Genomic DNA, 23,552 nt, shown 5'->3' on the forward strand with positions numbered 1-23,552 from the left:
ACAAGAAGGCCCACAGACCATCATATGAGGGGTTGGCCCCATATGGATTGTATTTTGGTGCCTTATCTTGTTAGCCTTGGAGGGTAAATACGAACCTTACTGACCATTTCCTTTTTGCCATCGAGGACGAAGTCGAGGTTCTCGAAACGAATCGTCGTTTCGGGGGTCCGATCGGTGTCGCGGCGAGAACGTGCAAGGCCCCTACCTGACGCGCCAACTGTCGGTGTTTGGAACCTAGCTCTGACAAGTAAATTTCTTTGTGTGAGTTTTGGTTTCAGGATGGTGTGCTCAATCGGCGTGAGGTTTATACTGGTTCAGACAAAATGTCCTTGTATCTAGTCTTCGGTGGCTCGCTCTATCGGCGTCGTTGATGCTCAATGCTCATAGTAGGGGTTACAAGCGGGCGAGAGAGGGAAGAAGAGCTCCTAGGTCTCTTATGTGTGGCTATACCTTAGGACTGCGGGACTAGAGTTCTCTGCTAATCCTTGGACATCATGGTGGTTCGCTCCTTTACTCCGGCCTTTGTGATCCTCCAGGTCTTCTGGACTGTCTGTCTCACTCGTGTCCTCCTTTGTGTCCATCTACGACCCTCCCCTTTTATAGTCTCCTTCTCTTAGAATGGGCTATTGAGCCACGGTAAAATGAGACGTTCTACCCTGGTAAATTGTGCTTGTCACCTTGCACCCTGGTTGTCTGGGCTTTCATGGATGTGTCCTTTATGGCAGGCAGTATGGACGGCGTGGAGCACCACACCTTCATTACTACCTCTGTAGCCTAGGTCTCGATGTGTCTCGTCGTATTGCGGGTCATGCAGATGGTCGGTATATTCAGGCCTAGGCTCAATAGGTTATGAGTGCGCTGCAGACCAATGGACTCACAGGTCATGAGTGGGAGGTGGACCGACTCACCTAATGTGGCTCGGTGCCAAGCGTAATTAATGTGGTTGGTAAATTATGGTGGGTCAGTCTTGGGCCAGACGAGGAATCCACTCGAGTGGCTTCCTCTCGATTCACCCGGTCCCCTTCTCTAGCTCTGCCTCACCCAACCCCGGGCTCGGTGCTTCACGTGGGTGCTTCTAGGGTAGACGGTTCCTTACCCTCCTACTGACCAGTGGGCCCCTGTAGTCTGGAGACCTTTCCCCAATACTCTCTCTGACTGGTGGGCCTCAGGGGCCCGAGGATCTTTTCTTCGACAAAAACATATAAGGAAGAACCGTGGCACCCAAGTTGATTATTGGATCGCTTGAGAGGGGTTGAGTGCAACCCTTGTCTGTTGGGACACCACAACATGTTGCAGGCAAGCATTTAAGGCTTGACTGAAGCACATGATAAAATTTCCTTGTCTCTTGTGCTTGATTTCTTTGTGATTTATTCTACCTCTCTACTCTCTAGTTCTTCACTTGTGATATTGCTCAAGTTCATTATGTAATCTTGTGAGAGCAATCAAGTGCAAGAAACTCTTCTCCTTCTCACTCCGAGTGTTTTGAACTAACACTTAATTTGGATTAATTGTGTTTTGCAGGCATCACCTATTCACTCCCTCTAGATGACTATCAATAACTTTATGACCCTTATGCACTTCTTCACTTAGTTTTCCACTTAGTGTGGTCATAGGTTTAAGGTCGTCTAGTGTGACAATTGTCGAGAGTTCGATAATGCCTCTCGATCATTCTTCCTCTCCCATGGTGTACACCTCCAGATGTCATGCTCTTATACTTCCCCAGAATGGCAAGGCTAAGCGTATGATTCGCACTCTCAACAACATCATGTGCTCCTTACTATTCTAGGCCTCTGTTCCTACTCATTATTAGGCTAAGAGCCTCCGTAGGTCCACCTACCTCCTTAATCGCCTTTCTACCAAGACAATTAGTACTCCACCTCATTTTTTATTTTTGGCACCCACCTCTTATGACTAGTTCGTGTTTTTGGCTATGTGTGCTACCCCAATCTTTTTTCAATGCTTCCCATAAGCTTGCTCTTCGCTCCTCCCAATATAATTTTCTTAGTTACTCCCATGATCACAAGGGGTACCAATACCTTAACCGCACCATCCACCGTTTATTGATATCTTGGCACATCATCTTTGACGACATAGACTTCCACTTCACCTCATCCTCCTCCAGCTCCACCATTGAGTTGGACTTTCTTCTTAAGACTGACCATGTGGCTTTCTCTAAACAACCATCTCTGTTTTTCCATCTACAAAATCACTGACGCTGCTCCCGCACGCGACACTAGTGCCCCTGTGACCCATCTGCATTTGGTCCCCCAGCCTATCCTACCGCTCTTAGTCAAGTCTCATGTGGTCTAGACATCCCCATCAAAACTTCGGCAGCCTAGACGTCACCAATGTCATTTGCCTTGCCACTGAGCCCAAATGGATTTGTTTTTTAAAGGTTAGTTTAGAAGCAAAGGAAGACAAATCCCGAGAGGAATAACCTCCCATAAATAACTAAATGTCTTATTCAAATGATACCTAGGATTGCTCACCCTAAAAAAGACAAGGATCCAAGAAGATTTGACTTTTTAAACTAGCCCTAAGAGTGGAAAGTTTGAGTTGAGATATGAGGTTGTTGGAGAATGCTTTTTAATTTAAAAAAAAATCAAGAATGGTCAAGATTGGGAGTGGGTTTTGGAAATTCTTGAAGACGGTCTAACAAGTTTCACCAAGGAATCTAATAGCTCAGTTGCTTTTCTTTTTTTTTAAATAGGCATCTCTCCATTTGAATATTTTATTTACGGGCTATCAAAGTGCAAATTGCGGAACCACAAAAACAATTAGATGTTCAGGCATACAAAGGCAAGTACGAGTAACAAGTTTTCCTCAAGATAATTTGGTCATGATATGCAAAACCTCGATAAATAGACGTCTTAGGTTCCATTCGAGAATCTTGCCCAGAAAGAAAGAAACCATGCAGCAAGCCATTGATCAAGATAAAAAACATTACAAGTCAACAGTAGTGCAAACTACCCCTCGGTCAAAGACAACGTTTTTTTGTTAAACATCCTACCGAAATGCGCACAATTGAAACGGGACTCGGGCAGAATAAACAACGATCATTCCCACCACTGACAGCATGGGCTCAGCCATTAAAACGAAACTCGGGCAAATTAAACAATGGTCATTCCAACACTGACAGCATGCTGAGATATCACGGCAGTGCAAAAGCATAGCTTCCCTTAACTTGTACGGACGACGAACTCTTTGAACATCTCTTTGTATGATGTGAGAAGGGTGAGACAATATGGAAGTCATTTTTTTTCTCGGCCCATGCAAAAGCACAAGCGGAAACCAAATCTAAGGGGAGTGAGAAAATGCCCCAGTGATTTTTCCTGTCAGTCTATTTTGGGTCTAGCAATGAAGCATTGCGTATGCTACTAGCTCTTTGAACCGTGCACTTTGTTCTTCACTGCAAGGGCAGCAGCTCTGTACCATGCAGCTGCAGCCATTGCACCAGGATCAGGGATTGAGGCCAGGAGATCTGGAGCGATGTATGATGACCGTCCAGCCTGCAAGTGCGGTCCAAATTCTTATGTAAATATGAGAATCTTTATCCAAGGAAGAGGAAAAAAATAAAATCATTCTTGCTCGATGATCCTGCAACAGTAAGGTTGTACAAAGCTTAAACGTAAGATGTGTGGAGTAGGGTGAGTGAGATATACCTTCGCTTGCATTTGTTTGGTGGATTCAGCGCCAGCTGATGCTGCTTCAGAAGACGCGATGAAAGCAGTCACGGGATCATCCCCAGCCTCAAGTCTCTGTTCAGAGGTAACTTTATCAGATAACCATGGACAATTGTGCAGGGAGATAAAGTAGAATCAAGAAGCAACCTGTTTCAGAACAGCAGAAGCAGGAATTAGGGCATCCAACATTGTGCGGTATCCTGCGCTGGCACCACCATATTTGCTAACAGCAGCAATGGAGGCCTCTAAAGCATCAGCCCCTGTAGAAAAGCGCCAAGGCTTTTTTTAGTATGTAAAAGTACAATTCATGATATATGGTCAGAAAGATCAAGCACATTGCTTACATTTATTCGCAGTGACAGTTGAGCTCTGCTTTAAGCTTGCATACGCAGCCTTGCAGAGTATGGCATACCTGTAGTATATTAGGAAATAGGAACTGTGAGTTTATTCCATAGTAATCATACATTCAATAAGAAAAAATGGGCAACCAAAGCACAAATTATCATACAAGATTCCACTTGTTCCACCCATCACCCTTCGGATTGTTGCCCCAATTTCATTTATTGTTCCCGCTGCATCATTCATAGGGTAACTGGAATAGAGAAAAAATGCACTATTTTTTTGTCAAACTTTACATGGGAAAACCTTAGAACTATCTATAACATCAGGAAAATGATACAGAAAAGGACACTGGCCGGAAATGAAGTGTGATACAGTGATAAAACTAATGAGAAAATCATCAGCATCATGTATATGGTTTCCACTGGACAGGAACCGGTGCTATAATTTAAATTATACTAAAACAAGTAAAACAATGTGGGAGCTCATAGTCTTTTTATCACACGTCAGCGGCACAATTATCAGATTTCTAATCTACGTTTCAAGAATAAAAAACTTCTTGCCAATGTTTTGTAGTGTTTTTAACTTACCGCTTTTTCATATCTTCAAGAATAGCTGTTGCACCTCTATACATCTAAAAAAACAGCAGTAAGTTACTAAATCCTAAAATAGCAGTAGCCAAATGAACATTGAATTGATAAAACACTATTTGACTCACTGTGCTTCCACAGTCACCATCGCCCACTTTACTGTCCCATTCATTTAGGCTATCCATGAGATTGATAATTTCAGTAGCACTTGCTTCAATAACAGCCTCCAGGATACACCCTTGCTTGCTCAGCTCCTGAGATGGAGCAAGAATCTGCAGAAGAATAACTAAATCATGATAACTGAGGGACCGCGAAAATGGCAACTGATGAGCATGCATATGCCAGTGTGATAAAAGACAAAAAAATGCAGAACAGTCTTTCCATGAAAAAGGACAGGGACAACATAGCCCACTGTTTTCCCATTCTCTCTGCATCTGGCATTGCGAAACTGAGACAGAGCAATACGGCAATACCACATAACAGCTTAGAATAAAAGAAGTACACGCATAACCCCTACAGAATCAGCAAACAAATACTTGCACTTCTTGCATGCTTCCGCATTAGATCACAAGTGAACTGATGGCCTCAGAAAACAGATAGTAAAAATTCAAATAGGGAATTTATTTTACCTCGTCATCCTTCATTGAAGGTGATGGTGGTAGAGGAACAGGAAACTTTGCTGGTGGACGGTTTCCTACAGTCAAGTGATCAACACTAAGTTTAGAAAATTAATTTATAATTCAAAGGTTCTGATAGAGCTTAAAATATCTTCCCTGTGCTGAAAACATGAATCAGAGGTTTTAATAGCAGTCTATGTGTCTCAATAAATTCCCATTTATCTAAATAACCTACACTTGTTACAGCCTCCGATCAATGTTCGCACGGATCATAAGTATCTTTAGTATGTACTTAGAAAAGGAAACACATGGCAAGTTAGATGACAGTAGAAGGGGAAAAATAATGGAAAGAACATAACAGTATAGGTCCAACACTCCAACTTATGCACCAGAAATAAACTGACTACAGCATTGTTCTAAAATGTTATCGTCCCACCCACCCAGCAAGCCTTCACCTAGGTGTGAGTCACATCCTTCCTCCTAGCACCAACCACCCACCAGCATAGCACTGATTAGCCAGTAGACATGGAACTCACCGAACACCTAGTACCTTTTAGAGCACTGGATCTGGATTAAAGTTTAAGAGCACACTAGCTAAAGGTAGATACTCCCCCATTCCGAACTATAAGTCGTTCTGGCTTTTCTCAGGTCAAATTAACTCACCTTCAGAACCAACAGGCCAAGCTGGAGCTTTAGTGGGAGCATCAAGTCTCTTCAAAATGCTTTCGCCGGACTTCATAATGGTAATAGATAATCCTGGAAAGGGGAAGAGTCTGAAACAATTTTGCCTTCCTGATTACTTAAGAAGCTGAGTCAACATAAAATGCTGACATATGCATTGTGATTAGATAGAAGAGCGGGCCTGGTGCAGCGGTAGAGCCTACTGTCAGTAACCGGCCCCAGCCTCTGCATATTTATGCGGGTAGGCTTGGCGCTTAAAGATACCCCTTCCCTAGACCCTGCACAGTGCGGGAAGCCTACGGCACTGGGTACGCCCTTTTTTATGCATTGTGATTAGATAAACAATTCCACTTAAGTAAACTGTTATGTTCATATATCAGATGATAATGAACAATATATAAAACATTTTTGTTATGGGTGTGACAGTTGGAGCAAAGCAGGTACCTTGACCAGTTAATGATTTGCAAGGTTTGGTAAAATCATGTTAACTGAATGTAGAGATGACAAAGCTCATTCACATCATCATTTCGAAGAATCGCGCAAAAAACTGACCTGCCATATCAAGTGATGTCATAAGTGTGCCAGTGTAGACTCTGTCAACAGCAATGCCATACACCAATTGCAACTCAGGAACTGCTTTTCTCGCTGCAATCATAAGTTCCATGATAGGAGTGGCTCCTAATCTGCAAATTAGAGATGGGGTTAAAGAACAAAGTTACAAACTGTACTCAATTCAGAACAAACAGTGGGGAGAAAGGAAATAGCTACACTGATAAAGTAAATAAGTAATGTACGCTTTCAAAGAGATCATCAGAAAAAAGTGAATTCTAACCTCTAAGTAGGATTTGATATAGGTAGACAGTATCATAAACATGCTGCCACAAGCTCCCAATCCTCTCATATATATTTATCATTAAAAATACATTTGTAACAACTAATAAGCAGAAGTTATTAATGTAGTAGGAAGGCCAAAGTTATATTTGAAAAAGAAAAGAGAACATTTCTAATGCTATGTCTGAATCAGTCCTGTGAGCCTTTCCAGCTATTCCTAACCTCTGGAATATCTGAGCGGCGTAATGAGGTGCTATAGAGATGGTAATAAGTAATCTTTCAGGAATTCAAAATGGATGCCCCTTACCCCGGCCACCATCAGTAAACAAAGAAATTATCCATAAAAGATAACGACTTGGGTACAGGTGACATTGATATGCAACCTTCCAACCAGATCCCTTTGACATTGACAAGGGAAAATAGAAGTCTCCAACTGAAACATACTCATAATCCTTAATTTCTTGTTGCTTTCTTCCATGTACGATAATTTTTTCACTGCTTCAAGTCTAGTGTTGTATATCCAGGATAAGTTTACAGGAAATGATTTCCACAGTAACCCATAAAAAAGAATGAGCAATGAGATCACCAAAACCAACTAACCAACATTGAAAATGTGCACCTTAGTTCATCATGAAAGATGAAAAAAATATAGGGAATACATACAAGATACAATTAACCTAGTTCTACTGATTCCACAAATATTATTCAATTTATACAGTGGCGAGAAATGTTCAGATTTGCATTACCCATTCACTAGGAGAACAGCATTGCAACCTCTTGTGACAGGAAGATACTGAGTTTCCTGCAAGGGTGCAAGGCTACCAAATGAATAATTAAAAGCATACAAGCTAGCTATACTGCCATAGAAAGTCCCCTTTTTACATAATGCCATTACGGAGAGTGTGAAACAGATAAACAGTTTACAGTTGTATAATGTTCCACTTAAGGAAAACCATAGCAGGAGAGGATTAGTCCTCGTTCCTTGGAATACACATTCAATCCCCATTGTAATCATTACCTCTCCACTCTCCAGTAATCCAGGGTTGTCTTTTCTTAATAAAAACATGATACTTTTTTGGTAAACAAAAAAAGGATATGTCTGAGACAAACTACAGTTTTTGCCTTTTCCAAATAATTAATCGACGCTACACACAGTTCAGCATTAGACTTCGCAAATTATGCAAAATAGGATTTTGAATTAAACAGAGAAATATGACAGAAAATGTAGTGCTATGTGTGCCTGTGGTGTGGAAAACAAATAAACTTTGCATTTAGTTCAACAAAGACAAATATATAAACGTAGAGGATTAAACAAACATTGCAGATCAAAATCTGACCTGTGACAATATCTGTTTAAGGACATGTTCTACCACTACGTCAACTGGCTGGAGTTCAACAACAGCAACTCCAGGTTCTCCATGCTGGAAACAAATAGATGTTTTAATTTCAGATTTATTGATCTCAGAAATGTAGAGCAGCAGCAGCAACAATAACAACAACAAAGCCTTTTAGTCCCAAGAAAGTTAGGGTAGGCTAGAGTTGAAACTCAACAGAAACCATAAGTAAAGGTTCAGGCATATGGATAGCTGTTTTGATCTCAGAAATGTAGGAAACAAAAATTAATGCACAAAACCTTACAACTAAACCTAACTATGCTAATTGTTTAATTATATGAGCATAGTAACAGATGTGGTTTAAACTTACAATTCCAAGGCCAAGCTCCATTTGCCTTGGACCTAGACGATCAGAAGTTATTTGCCCAGGCAATGTGCAAACAGAAAGTGCAACTCCCATCGTACCAACAACCTCAGATGCATGTTTTGCTTCTGCGGCAACCTCTGCAAGAGATAAACCAGCATCTGCTGCGGCCCCAGCAACCTATGGATTAAACAAACTTGAAATTAGAGCGCGGGACGAAGCTCACAAGAAATCATTGGCTGCTTAAAGTTTGAAATCCATGCAATACAATGTCAGATTTTCTTCCAACAAAAAAGGATTGCATATGCCAACAGTCAAGATTACTGAAAACCTAGTTATTACTTATTGTTTCACCATTCCAAGTCTAGCAAACTAGCTGTACAAGGTTTAATCACTATATTTGATGTGCAGGATGCAGGCTTAGATTAGAGACGTGTTTCATAAACAGGCAGTATATCTTAGAATCCAGTTAAGATCACTATTGGTTAGTGTTTAGTGTTCATCTAAATATAATGACATGTAGCCCTCCTGCGTGTTCAAGAAAAAATTGTTTAGTGTTCATGCAGATAGCCAGATACCACATCAGCTTACTTAAAAAGGCACTCCCATTATTTTAGATGAGCATAGTGAATAGTTAAATACTTAAATCAGATGGAAAAGGCTGCTTGAATGAAAAAGCAGATCAGATGAGTGTTAAAAAGATTTTTGCAGGTCAACTTGGCTGAGTGAAAGAATGTAACATGCCAGAAACTGGCGATGAGTCCAAGAGGAAAATCTAGGATAGAAAATACAATGGCAACAACAAAATACCTTATGCACAAGAATTGTTCCAGCTAAACCTCTTCTACCAGCTATCCCTCTAGGTGGAGGAAGGGCACAATCGTCTCCAACAATGACCATCTACAATTGGAAGATAAATGATACATAGGCATTAAAACTAATATGATCTGCCACACAACATAGTAATATTTGTGTCTATCAACCTCCATCTTATAGCCTTCAGATTTTGCCTGCTCAGCAGCTAATCCAAAATTGAGTCTATCACCAGTGTAGTTCTGAAAATGTTTGGCAATTGAAGGTAAGAAGAAATGAAGCTTAGTAAGATGAGAGCAGTACTCTGCTTCACAGTTTACACTTATAAAACTGAACAAAATGGAGCAGTGCAGTTTAAAAATAATGGAGAAAAAGTACCAGCATCCCTACATCAAGCATACACAGTTATCCAAAAATCCCACAGTCCGGCCCCTTTCAAAGCAAATACAGATGTACCATAGCCTTATTGAAATAAAACTGATGTCCCAAGCAAATTTCAGAAAAGCAAATGTTATCCCTCCTCTCTATCCATTCATGCATGAACACAGGATGATAGGTGGAGGAAATAGTAGTTATTAATGTGGTAATAAATATAAACAATGCACAGTCCCAAAGCATCAGATATTCATATTGCACAATCCTCAGGTGTACTAAAAGATCCCTCATCTCATGATTTGATATTTTAAAGCATATATCACAGCGAGAGTACCTTTACTATTAGAAGGCACCCCATGGGACCAGTTACAGCTCGAATAGCCTACAGTAAGAAGATGTAATTAAATGTCAGCTAAGGTGATTTAAGCTACTTAAGAAGCTAGACATAGGTTTATCAAAAAGAAACATACAGCTAAAATAGAATCAACAGGTGGAGAGGCGAAAACATCTCCAGAAACAGCAGCTGTCAACATCCCTGGCCCAACAAATCCAGCATGGGAAGGTTCATGGCCACTTCCACCACCTATAAACAAGGCGCTAGAATAAGTAATTGAGCTTGACATGAAAAAATGGAAATATCCCAGCAATCATCAGCCATGAAAGTTACCAATGAAGATATTTTCTAATGCAGAAGTTCCTATTCGACACAAATAAACAGTATGGCCATACATATGCTTATGCATACTATTAGTTCAAACAAGGAAACATACTAAGCGATTGAGAGATTATATACATGCAGACTGACATGACAACTGGCAGATTTCTGTATGATGGTGCCATGACATGCAAGTGGTCCATGCAATACACCGCCATCTGTTACTCTTCCAGCAGTGATGTCTCCAAGCGGAGTGCAACATGGTACTTAGTATAAAAAGAATCATAACTCCAGGCAACTAGCTCAATAAGTGGAACTTTAAATGTAAGGTAAGCTGAGCAAAAGAACACTATATCTCGCCAATTCTGGTCAGGAAGATAACCATCACACTGAAGCAATCCTACTAACATCGCAACCACTTCTTGCGAACTACCATCAGATTTATTTTAAGTTATCATATCTAGTAGTTGAAACAGGAGAATTCCCAATCATTTAGGATATATTTAATGTAATATAGGAATTAACCATGACATTCACGTGAAAATAAGAACAAAAGCATAGTTCGAAGCAGAAACCATCACATTCACATGAAAAGTAGTACAAAAGCATAGTTTGGAGAAGCCAAGGCAGAACACAGAACATCACCCGAGATGACTGCAACTTTGTCATAGGAACCGCGCTCGACATCAGCACGAAGAACGACCTTAATCTGCACAGATTTCAGGGGAGTTCAGTCACTCGATGCTTGCCGAAACAACTCAAAATGGTTTCCTGTTGCGAAAAAAACACCTGAGGGAACCCGTCGAGGTACTGCAGACCCGGGTAAGTCTCCACCAACCCTTCGATGAACTCCGTCACCACATCTGAAAAAAGGTTGAACAGAACGAGGCCCAGTAGGGACCATCGGACGCGATTAAACCCTAGAAATCGAAGAAAAACTGTCTGAAATTTAGCGAGAAATAGGGGCAAATGGTGGTGACAGGCTGTTACCGTCGGGGTTGTTGATGAGCTTCTTCCCCTGCAAGGCCATGGCGAGGGGGTTCCCTGCGGCGGCCGGGGTACGGCGATCGCCCGCAGCTTGGAGGAGCAACAGATTGGGGGAAAGACGGCGAGGCGAGCAGTATGAAGTCGCCTGGCCTCACTCGTTCTGTGGGCTTTTGCTTGCACAGGGAGCTTATCCTTTTATAGAAGCGAGTTAGCAGTGCAAGTAAACTGAGAAAAATCAAGCCTTACCGTAATGGCCCTCTTTGTAAAGACACATACTTCTTTTTCTACGTAAACATAGTGTATTGTTAAGATAATAATCCTATTATATATCTAGAAAATCTAAAAACAACGAACAGAGAAAGTACTTATTAATTAAATGTGATATTTATTTATCTTAATAGCATATTATGAGAAAAAGAATTTGATGTCACGAGGCAATTCTTTCTCCCAGAGATATATCATGTAATAATATATCTTTTCTCTAATAGCACATCGACTACTACCTCTATTCTGCAATATTTATCGCTCGCTAGTTTATTTTTAACTAAAATATGACAAATAAAAAACGAATAAATTATTAGTGATCTACAAATCTGTTAGAGAATTTGGGCTTGGCCCATAATAATTCCTATAAATCACAAAGACTCAATCACACATACATGGTATGATAGAAACTTTAGTAACACCTTGCTACTTCAGGTAGAGCAAGGCTAACTTAAATGGTTGAGTTGTCTCCGCTTGGTTGAAGTCATTGAGGAGAGAGAAAGAAATAACTCACGTGCGCGCTCGCTCGCCTCGACGGGTTGGGTCGGGCGGGGCAATAGGTGCGGGCGCCTGCCATTCGCGTGAATGGTCCGGCAATTTCTCGCTTGCGGGTGCGTGACTTCCTTTTGTCACTTGATATTTTGCATGCATGGAGAAAATTGCGCTAGTCTATTTTGACAAGTAATTATTTTTGCGTTAATTGTGATTGATCTAATTGATTGGCTGTGAATCAATCACGTTAGTGTTGTGATTACACGGCTGATTACTTGTCCGTTTTTGTCATGTCGTGTGTAAATATTGAGGACAAGATGTCGTCCCTCGGTACAGATTTTTCTCCTCCTTACACCAGAGCGCTTCGTAGTATTCGTCTTCTCCGTACCGCCGCCGACGTACCATCAGGATTGGGAGAGCAGAATCTCCTAAGCCTACATTGCCTCATTGTTCGTCTACTTCCTCCACTCCAACGTCGTTGTCCTCACCGGTCTGCTTCCCGTACTTTTGCAATGTTCTAGTGTCAATAACCCCACCGGGAGAATGGTTATGCTTCCTCTGTCGTTTATTCTCGTATTCCTTCAATCACTAGCATTAGATTATGGACCGTTAATGAGTAATGCATTTATGAAGCATGATGTTGTTCATTTTATTATTATCAAGATCATTTTGTTCATCATTAAATTCATGTTATTTCCAACAATTCAAAACCTGATACAACCTTTAGTGATGACTAATCACTCTCATGCGATGAAGCTGAATAAGTTCATTGGTGTGAATTTCAATATATGGCAAACGAGAGCTCAGATGTGGCTCTGGGAAAGAGGTGCAGGAGTTTACAACAGCTACGACGGTTTTCGTCGGATATGTTTTTAGCGTTCTATTTTACTAGTTGTGTGATGTTTATATGAACATCAAGAGTGCTACTGAACTGCGGGAGGCGCTCAAACACAAGTTCTATGCCTCAGACATTGGGAATGAGCTATATATGATAGAGCAGTACCATGACTTTAGAATGGTTGATGACTGTTCTGTCGTGAAATAGGCCCATGAGTTTCAACTTATTGTGAGAGAACTCGAACAACATGGACACATCTTGCCTGTTAAGTTTGTAGCAGGTGGCATTATTGCAAAGTTGCCTTTGTCATAGAGGAACTTTGCTACAACTTTGAAAAATAAAAGACAACAAATTTCTATTGAGGATTTGTTGGATGGTCTTGATGTGGAAGAGAAGGCTCAGGCAAAGAATGCTAAAAAGGTGTCAGGATGACAGTCTAGCGCCAACGTGATGCAGCATGTTGGAAAGAAGAATTATAAGCTCAATCAGACTACTCAATTTAAAAAGAAGAAGAAGATGATGAACATAGATGAGGTTGTGTGCTTTGCTTACGGTGAAAATGGTCATTTCGCCAAGAAGTGCAAGAACCGCAAGGGCAAGAAAAATCAGCCAAGGCAAAAGTCTGCCAACGTGACTATTGGTGATCCTAGCGGATCTAGGTACGGTAATTTACTGTATATATTTTTTGTATGTCAATCTAATGATTGGTGGATAGATACATGAGCCAACATTCATGTTTATATTGATATCTCCATGTTTTTATCGTACCAGGTCAGGTGAGGTTCAACTGTCATGATGGAGAACGGCTCACATGCTACTGTTCTTAGTATTGGTACGATCGATCTAAAGTTTACTTTAGAAAAGATCATGTGACTGAAGAATGTGCAACATGTGCCCTCAGTTAATAAGAACACTAACGAGATCTCTCTTATGTCGAGATGGGTTCAAGCTAGTATTCAAATCGAATAAAGTAGTCATTTCGAGATATGGCCAATTCATTAGCAAGTGCTATGATAGCGGAGGCTGAAAGGGAAATAGTCTCAACATTTCCTATAATCGATTTTGGTGTTTGACGACCATCACAAACCTTGTGGACTAACCAGTTTGACTAGTTAATCATTTCACAGGGGCATAAGTTCATCTACAACTATTCTAAATCGACTGTCCAGAATACCATAGATTATTCCGGACAGGAGAAGCTTTTTGGAAAATCACCTAAGCGCGGACCGTCCGAGCCCTTGCGGCGGACCGTCCGCGACACTAGGGTGAGCCTCGGACAGAACCATTGCAAAAACACAAGTCTACACTACGGACCGTCCGATGGAAAAGCAAGCACCGTCCGGTCGGTGAAGAACCGAAAAACCCGAAGGTGATGGGTTCTGTAAAATGAATTATAGCGTCCTCGTGGACCGTCCGGGGTGCACGACCGGACCGTCCGCGACTGCCTTTATCTGATATCTGACGACACATTAAATGCAAAATAGCTGTTGATATAGCCGTTACTGCTGACCGTTGCGATTTCAGCCGTTGATGTGCAGGGGCGGACCGTCCGGACCAGGGGCGCAGACCGTCCGCGGTCGGCAGAAAGAGGCAACAGCTAGGAAGTGGTTGGGGGCTATAAATACAACCCCAACCACCTCCATTCACCGGATCCAAGCACTCCAATCTTTCACATTCAATACAAGAGCTACCAATCCATTCCAAGACACAATCAAAGTTTCCAATCTCTCCAAGTTCCACAACTGAGACAAGTGATCATTAGTGATTAGTGACTTGAGCGAGAGAGTGATCCGTGTGTTATTTGTCGCTCTTGTCGATTGGCTTTTGCAATCGTGCTTTCTTCCTTACCATTCTTATTCTCAAGTGACTTGTAATCAAAGCAAGAGACACCAAGTGTGTGGTGGTCCTTGCGGGGTCTAAGTGACCTGTTTGATTAAGGAGAAAGCTCACTCGGTCTAAATGACCGTTTGAGAGAGGGAAAGGGTTGAAAGAGACCTGGTCTTTGTGACCACCTCAACGGGGACTAGGTTCTTTGAAACCGAACCTCGGTAAAACAAATCATCGTGTTCATCTGCTTTATTTCTTGGTTGATTTGTTTTCCCTCTCTTTCGGGCTCAAATTTAATTCTAACTCTAACCCCAGCTTGTAGCGTGTGCTTAAGTTTATAATTTTCAAATTCCGCCTATCCACCCCCTCTAGGCGACTTTCAATTGGTATCAGAGCCCGGTGCTTCATTAGAGTCTAACAACTCGAAGTGATGTCGGGAGATCACGCCAAGAGAGAGATCGTGACCGGCAGTGACAAGTATGCAAGCTTGGGGAGAACCCATTCGAGGGAGTCCGGCCACAAGCATAAGGAGGAATCCTCTTCCTCCATCAAGTCACAACGGAGAGGTGACAAGAAGAAGAAAATGAAGAAAGTGGTCTACTACGAGACCGGCTCTTCGTCGCCCTCCACCTTCGGCTCCGACTCGTCGTCCACTACTTATAAGTGCCATCAGCGCAAGAAGTATAGTAAGATGCTCCTCCGCTACTCTCGTATTTCTAAGCGCACTCCATTACTTTCTGTTCCCTTAGGCAAGCCACCATCCTTTGATGGTGAGGATTATTCTATGTGGAGTAATAAAATGATGCTCCATTTAACATCTCTCCACAAAAGTCTTTGGGATATTGTTGAGTATGGAGTGCAGGTACCTAAGGTGGGGGACAAGGACTACGATTCGGATGAGGCCGACCAAATTCGACACTTTAACTCCCAAGCCACAACTATACTCCTCGCCTCCTTGTGTCGAGAGGAGTATAATAAGGTGCAAGGGTTAAAGACGGCCAAAGAAATTTGGGACATCCTCAAGATCGCACACGAAGGGGACGAGGTGACCAAGATCACCAAACGGGAGACGATCGAGGGGGAGCTCGGTCGATTCATCCTCAACCAAGGAGAGGAGCCACAAGCCATGTACAACCGGCTCAAGACCTTGGTGAATCAAGTGCGCAACCTCGGGAGCACCAAATGGGATGACCATAAAATGGTCAAGGTTATTCTAAGATCACTTGTTTTTCGTAATCCTACGCAAGTTCAATTAATTCGTGGTGATCCTAGATATAAGCTAATGTCTACCGAGGAAGTGATAGGAAAGTTTGTGAGCTTTGAGTTGATTATCAAAGGCTTCAAACAAATTGTCGAGCAAGGCGGCACCTCCACACCCGAGGTGCAACCCGTCGCATTCAAAGCGACGGAGGAGAAGAAAGAAGAGTCTACATCAAGTAGGCTTCCCATCGATGCCTCCAAGCTCGACAGCGAGGAAATGGCGCTCATCATCAAGAGCTTTTGCCAAATCCTCAAGCAAAGGAATGGGAGAGACTACAAACCCCGTTCCAAGAAGGTGTGCTACAAGTGTGGTAAGCCTGGTCACTTTATAGCAAAATGTCCTATTTCTAGTGACAATGACAGGGGCGACGACGAGAAGGGAAGGAGGAAGGAAAAGAAGAAGTACTACAAGAAGAAGGGCAGCGATGCCCACGTGTGTCGGGAATGGGACTCCGACGAGAGCTCCACTGACTCCTCTGAAAGGGAAATAGTCTCAACATTTCCTATAATCGATTTTGGTGTTTGACGACCATCACAAACCTTGTGGACTAACCAGTTTGCCCAGTTGATCATTTCACAGGTGCATAAATTCATCTACAACTATTCTAAATCGACTGTCCGAATACCGTAGATTATTCTTGACAGGAGAAGCTTTTTTGGAAAACACCTAAGCACGGACCGTCCGGGCCCTTGCGACGGACCGTCCGCGACACGGTTTCGACTTCGGCCAGGAACTAAAAAATTGTGGATAGTCCGACTAAACCATGAACTGTCCGACCATATAGTGCGGATCGTCCGCCTATAATTCACGGACTATCCACATGTGAAGACCTGGTTCAGCCCGAAGATGACAAGTTGAGCCAAAGGAATTATAGAACTAGCGCGGACCGTCCGGGATCAAGGGCGGACCGTCCGCATGGTGTCACCGAGGCAGATAGTCGTTGATCTGTCAGACGTATCCGTTGAAGATGTCAGAATCGACCGTTGGAGGGTCGCAGACCGTCTGGACCCTAGCCGTGGACCGTCCGCCAGTGCAATTTCTGGCAAATGCGCCCCAACGGCTATATGGGTGGTTGAGGGCTATAAAAGCCACCCCAACCAGCCCATTCACAAGGATTCATTGATCCATTTCATACACAAGAGTTGGGTATTCACTCCTATCTACTAGAGCAACACTTCTATACACATCAAAGCCTCACAAGTGCCACAAAAGTGAGATCAAGCAAGAAAGAGCTACTCATGTGCGTTTAGTGATAGTGCCTTGTGAGAATAATTGAGAGAAAGTGTGTGCTACCTCTTGTGATCATTTGAGCGTGGATTTTTTACTCCCATTCATTGTAAAGCTAGCAAGAGCCCCTTATCTTTGTGGTTGGCCTTGCGGAGACTTTGGTCTCTTGTTGACAAAGAAGAAGAGCTCGCCGGTCTTGGTGATCGGTGGAGAGAGGGAAAGGGTTGAAAAAGACATGTCCTTAGTGGACTCCTCAACGGGGATTAGGTTCTTGAGAACCGAACCTCGGTAAAACAAATCACCCGTGTCTCTTGTGCTTATTGCTTTTGATTTGTTTGTTTTCTTCCTCTCTAAGTTCTCTTGCACTATTCCTTGCTAATATTATTTTGTGTTGCTTCAAGTGAATCCCTCATTTAGAGAAGCAACACCTTGCAAGAAAGAACTTGTGTTATTGCTCTTCTTATCTAATCACTCTTGCTTCACTCTCCATAAACTTATTAGTTGTATTGATTTGTCAATTCCTCATTCTTTGAAAGCAACAATCTTTGCAAGCAAATGACTTAGTTTTTTTCACTCCGATAATTGTGCATCTTGTTCCAATTACTAATTAAGGGATCTAGTTTGTGTTTAGAGTTATAATTTTCAGGTTTCGCCTAATCACCCCCCTCTAGGCGACTTTCATCCTCCTCCGACGAGGACGCCGCCAACATCGCCATCACCAAAGGCCTCCTCTTCCCCAACGTCGGCCACAAGTGCCTCATGGCAAAGGACGGCAAAAAGAAGAAGGTAAAATCTAGAGCCTCCACTAAATATACAACATCTAGTGATGAGGGTAGCTCTAGTGAAGATGAGAATGATTTGCTTAGTCTTTTTGCCAACCTTAACATGCAACAAAAGGAAAAATTAAATGAATTGATAGGAGCTATTCATGAGAACGATGAACTCTTGGATAGCCAAGAGGAATTCCTTATTAAGGAAAACAAAAAGCATGTTAAGGTGAAAAATGCTTATGCTCAGGAAATAGAGAAATGTGAAAAAATAACTAGTGAGCTTAGCATTTTCCATGACACTATCTCCAACCTTAGAATTGAAAATGCTAATTTGAGTGCTAAGGTTGAAAAGAAAAATGTCTGTGATGATTCAATTGCCAATCTTAAAAATGATAATGCTAGTTTAATTGCTAAGATTGACAAATTAAATGAATCAATTTCTAGCCTTAAGATTGAGAATGATAAATTAATTGCTAAGGCTAAGGATGTGAATGTTTGCAATGACTCTATTTCCTGTCTTAGAAATGAGAATGCCACTTTATATGCTAAGATAGAGGAATTAAGATCTTGCAAACCCTCTGCTTCTACTGTTGTACATATTTCTATTTGTACTAGATATAGAGATATTAATGTTGATGCTATTCATGATCACCTTGCTTTAATTAAAGAACAAAATGATCACATAGCACAACTAACTAGTAAAATTTATGAGCATGGGATAGAAAATGAAAAATTTAAATTTGCTAGAAGCATGCTCTATAATGGGAGACGCCCTGGCATTAAGGATGGCATTGGCTTCCAACAGGGAGACAATGTCAAGCTTAATGCCCCTAAAAGATTGTCCAATTTTGTTAAGGGCAAGGCTCCCATGGCACAGGATAACGAGGGTTACACTTTATATCCTGCTGGTTATCCTGAGCATAAAATTAGGAGAATTCATTCTAGAAAGTCTCATTCTGGTTCTCATCATGCTTTTATGTATAAGAATGATGCATCTAGCTCTAGGCAATCAACCCATGTTGAATCGGCTAAAAAGAAATCTCATGTCGTATCAAATAAGCCTAATGTTTTATTTAAGACTTTTAATGCTTCTTATGTGTTAACTAACAAATCAGGCAAAGTAGTTGCCAAATATGTTGGGGGCAAACACAAGGGCTCCAAGACTTGTGTTTGGGTACCCAAGGTGCTTGTTTCTAAAGTGAAAGGACCCAAGACCGTTTGGGTACCTAAGAATAAGGCCTAAACTTGTTTTGTAGGTTTATGCATGTTGGAACTTGCTCTCCTGGGCAAGTTGATCCAACGGGGGAGTGGAAAGAGTGCAGGTAAGGTTTAACTCAAGATGGCAATTGCTCTGTTATTCCGGCCTCTCAAGGGCACTGTACGGGGGTATTTATAGGTGCCCGAGTGTCCAACGTCCCAATGTAAGGACGTTTGTGCCCTCAGGCACCTGGACTATCCCTAGAATATTCCCATAAGGGAGGGTTACAGACCGTCATTACAGAAAAGCTATTACAAATCAGGCCCGTAACACGCTTCTCCGTGCGGGGCCTGTTACAGTGGGTATAATCCCACGTGGGCCTCCAGGTCGGGTGAGGACGTGGGATGGAGAGACTTCGTCATAGGCCTTCGTCTTGCAGTGAAGAGGATGAAGGGTGGGCCGTGCCGGTCATCTTGCCTCCGACGATGGCGAGGTGACGAAGGCCTGGAGCGAAAGGTAGCGTCTTCGCCTTCGCCCCAACAATGCATCTGGGGGCTCAAGTCGGATCATTGATAGCGGATGCACAAACCACATGACCGGGGAGAAAAAGATGTTCTCCTCCTACGAGAAAAAAGAAGATTGCCAAAGAGCTATCACATTCGAGGATGGAAATCAAGGTTTGGTCAAAGGACTTGGTAAAATTGCTATGTCTCCTGACCATTCCATTTCCAATGTTTTTCTTGTAGATTCTTTAGATTATAACTTGCTTTTAGTATCTCAGTTATGCAAAATGGGTTACAACTGTCTTTTTATGGATATAGGTGTTACTGTCTTTAGAAGAAGTGATGATTCAGTAGCATTTAAGGGAGTATTAGAGGGTCAGCTATACTTAGTCGATTTTAATAGAGCTGAACTCGATACTTGCTTAATTGCTAAGACTAATATGGGTTGGCTCTGGCATCGCCAACTAGCCCATGTTAGGATGAAGAATCTTCACAAACTTCTAAAGGGAGAACACATTTTGGGACTAACAAATGTTCATTTTGAGAAAGATAGGGTTTGTAGCGCATGTCAAACAGGGAACCAAGTTGGTACCCATCATCCACACAAGAACATCATGACGACCGATAGGCCGCTTGAGCTACTCCACATGGATTTATTCGGCCCGATCGCTTACATAAGCATCGGCGGGAGTAAGTATTGTCATGTAATTGTGGATGATTATTATCGCTTCACTTGGGTATTCTTTTACAGGAAAAATCACAAACCCAAGAGACTTTAAAGGGATTCTTGAGACGGGCTCAAAATGAGTTCGGATTGAGAATCAAGAAGATAAGAAGCGACAACGGGACGGAGTTCAAGAACTCTCAAATAGAAGGCTTTCTTGAGGACGAGGGCATCAAGCATGAGTTCTCTTCTCCCTACACACCTCAACAAAATGGTGTAGTGGAGAGGAAGAATAGAACTCTACTAGACATGGCGAGGACCATGCTTGATGAGTATGACTCCGGACCGGTTTTGGGTTGAGGCGATTAACACCGCCTGCTACTCCATCAACCGGTTCTACCTTCACCGAATCCTCAAGAAGACATCATATGAACTCCTAACCGGTAAAAAGCCCAATGTTTCATATTTTAGAGTCATTGGTAGCAAATGTTTTATTCTTATCAAAAGAGGTAGAAAATCTAAATTTGCTCCTAAGGCTGTAGAAGGCTTTTTACTAGGATATGACTCAAACACAAGGGCATATAGAGTCTTCAACAAATCCACTGGGCTAGTTGAGGTTTCTTGTGACATTGTGTTTGATGAGACTAATGGCTCCCAAGTGGAGCAAGTTGATCTTGATGAACTAGATGATAAAGAGGCTCCACGCATTGTACTTAGAAACATGTCCATTGGGGATGTGTGTCCTAAGGAATCCAAAGAGCCCACACAAGTTCAAGATCAACTGTCATATTCCATGCAAGCATCCCCTCCAACTCAAGATGAGGAACAGGCTCAAGACAATGAAGATGAAGATCAAGAGGAAGAGCCACCTCAAGAGGAGGACAACGATCAAGGGGGAGATGAAGTTGATCAAGACAAGGAAGTTGATCAGGGTCAAAGACCACCACACCCAAGAGTCCACCAAGCGATTCAAAGAGATCACCCCGTCAACTCCATTCTTGGTGATATCCATAAGGGGGAAACAACTCGATCTTGAGTCGCTCATTTTTGTGAACATTACTCTTTCGTGTCCTCTATTGAGCCATAAAGGGTGGAGGATGCACTAAGAGACTCAGACTGGGTGTTGGCAATGCAAGAGGAACTCAACAACTTCACGAGAAATGAGGTATGGCATTTAGTTCCACATCCTAATCAAAATGTTGTAGGTACCAAATGAGTATTCTGCAACAAGCAAGACGAGCATGGTGTGGTGACAAGGAACAAAGCCCGACTTGTGGCTAAGGGATATTCACAAGTTGAAGGTTTGGATTTTGGCGAAACCTATGCACCCGTAGCTAGGCTTGAATCAATTCGCATATTACTTGCCTATGCTACTTACCATGGCTTTAAGCTCTATCAAATGGACGTGAAAAGTGCCTTCCTCAATGGACCAATCAAGTAAGAGGTCTATGTTGAGCAACCTCCCGGCTTTTAAGATAGTGAGTACCCTAACCATGTGTATAAACACTCAAAGGCGCTTTATGGGCTCAAGCAAGCCCCAAGAGCATGGTATGACTGCCTAAGAGATTTCCTTATCACTAATGGTTTCAAAGTCGGTAAAGCCGATCCTACTCTCTTTACTAAAACTATTGCAAATGATTTGTTTGTATGCCAAATTTATGTTGATGATATCATATTTGGGTCTACTAACAAATCTACTTGTGAAGAGTTTAGTAGGATAATGATTCAAAAATTCGAGATGTCTATGATGGGGGAGTTGAAGTATTTTCTAGGATTTCAAGTGAAGCAACTCCAAGAGGGCACCTTCATCAGCCAAACCAAGTACATTCAAGATATACTTACCAAGTTTGGAATGAAGGATGCCAAGCCCATCAAGACACCCATGGGAACCAATGGGCATCTCGACCTCGACACGGGAGGTAAATCCGTAGATCAAAAGGTATACCGGTCGATGATAGGATCTTTACTCTATTTATGTGCATCTCGACCGGATATTATGCTTTCCATATGCATGTGTGCAAGGTTCCAAGCTGATCCTAAGGAAGTTCACCTTAGGGCCGTGAAAAGAATCATGAGATATTTAGTTTATACACATAAATTTGGTCTTTGGTACCCCAAGGGATCCACCTTTGATTTAATAGGATATTCAGATGCCGATTGGGCAGGGTGTAAAATTGATAGGAAGAGCACATCAGGGACTTGTCAGTTTATGGGGAGATCCCTGGTGTCTTGGGCTTCAAAGAAATAAAACTCAGTAGCTCTTTCTACCGCCGAAGCCGAGTATATTGTCGCAAGACATTGTTGCACGCAATTGTTTTGGATGAGGCAAACCCTTAGGGACTATGGCTACAAATTGAGCAAAGACCCTCTCATATGTGATAATGAGAGTGCAATCCGCATGGCGGATAATCCCGTTGAAAACAGTCGCACTAAGCACATAGCCATTCGGTATCACTTTTTGATGGATCACCAACAAAGGGAGGATATCGAGATTGCTTATGTTAGCACCAAAGAACAACTAGCCGATATTTTTACCAAGCCATTAGATGAGAAAACCTTTACCAAACTTAGGAATGAGCTAAACATTCTTGATTCTCGGAACTTTGATTGATACTTTGCACACATAGCTCATTTACGTACCTTTGATCATATCTCTTTTATGCCTATGTGAAAGGGAATTAGGCTTACACCTATTTCCTAATTGATTTTGGTGGTTGAATTGCCCAACACAAATAATTGGACTAACTAGCTTGCTCTAGTCTATAAGTTCTATAGGTGCCAAAGGTTCACAATAAGCCAATAAAAAGACCAAGAAAAGGGTTCAAACAAAGAGAGCAAGGGACAACCGAAGTGCACCCTGGTCTGGCGCACCGGACTGTCCGGTGTGCCACCGGACAGTGTCCGGTGCACCAGGGAACTCCAAGCTGAACTCAACACCTTCGGGAATTCTCAGAGGCGCTCCACTATAATTCACTGGACTGACCGGTGCATCACCGAACAGTGTCCGGTGCCCCAAGGGAGAGCAACTCTGAACTCGCCAACTTCGGGAATCCGCTCCGCTATAATTCATCGGACTATCCGGTGAGTCACCGAACAGTGTCCGGTGCACACCGGACTGTCCGGTGTGACAGCAGAGCAACAACTACTTCGCGTGCAACGGTCGACTGCAACGCATTAAATGCGCGCATGCGCGCGCAGAGGACAGAGCACGCGCGAGTGGCACACCGGACAGCCTACAG

General features: G+C 42.4%; 1 protein-coding gene across 1 annotated transcript; it reads right to left on the reverse strand.

The window, feature by feature from the left end:
• Positions 1–2,825: 2,825 nt before the first annotated feature.
• LOC100282191 (3,4-dihydroxy-2-butanone kinase) lies at positions 2,826–11,484 on the reverse strand. The gene is made up of 20 exons (NM_001155103.2): positions 11,273–11,484; positions 11,072–11,145; positions 10,928–10,991; positions 10,098–10,210; positions 9,962–10,009; positions 9,423–9,494; positions 9,250–9,339; positions 8,446–8,619; positions 8,079–8,162; positions 7,488–7,543; positions 6,463–6,593; positions 5,893–5,985; positions 5,242–5,306; positions 4,741–4,884; positions 4,613–4,656; positions 4,192–4,275; positions 4,028–4,095; positions 3,831–3,943; positions 3,663–3,758; positions 2,826–3,509 (listed from the first exon to the last, which is right to left on the reverse strand). The coding sequence occupies exons 1-20, from the start codon at positions 11,310–11,312 to the stop codon at positions 3,378–3,380; spliced, it is 1,785 nt and encodes a 594-aa protein (NP_001148575.2). The 5' UTR covers positions 11,313–11,484; the 3' UTR covers positions 2,826–3,377.
• Positions 11,485–23,552: the final 12,068 nt, after the last annotated feature.

The sequence above is a fragment of the Zea mays genome, chromosome 1, assembly GCF_902167145.1.
Source record: "Zea mays cultivar B73 chromosome 1, Zm-B73-REFERENCE-NAM-5.0, whole genome shotgun sequence".
Classification (NCBI taxonomy): domain Eukaryota; kingdom Viridiplantae; phylum Streptophyta; class Magnoliopsida; order Poales; family Poaceae; genus Zea; species Zea mays.

Bases quoted from the DNA above. Each gene is read 5' to 3' on its own strand.
- LOC100282191 (NM_001155103.2), bottom strand. From the start codon at position 11,312: ATGGCCTTGCAGGGGAAGAAGCTCATCAACAACCCCGACG. The intron at 10,211-10,927 runs GTGATGTTCTGT...CCTTGTTTATAG, and splicing joins CAAAGTTGCAGTCATCTCGG to GTGGTGGAAGTGGCCATGAA. The intron at 8,620-9,249 runs GTATTTTGTTGT...TTTAATCCATAG, and splicing joins GAACAATTCTTGTGCATAAG to GTTGCTGGGGCCGCAGCAGA.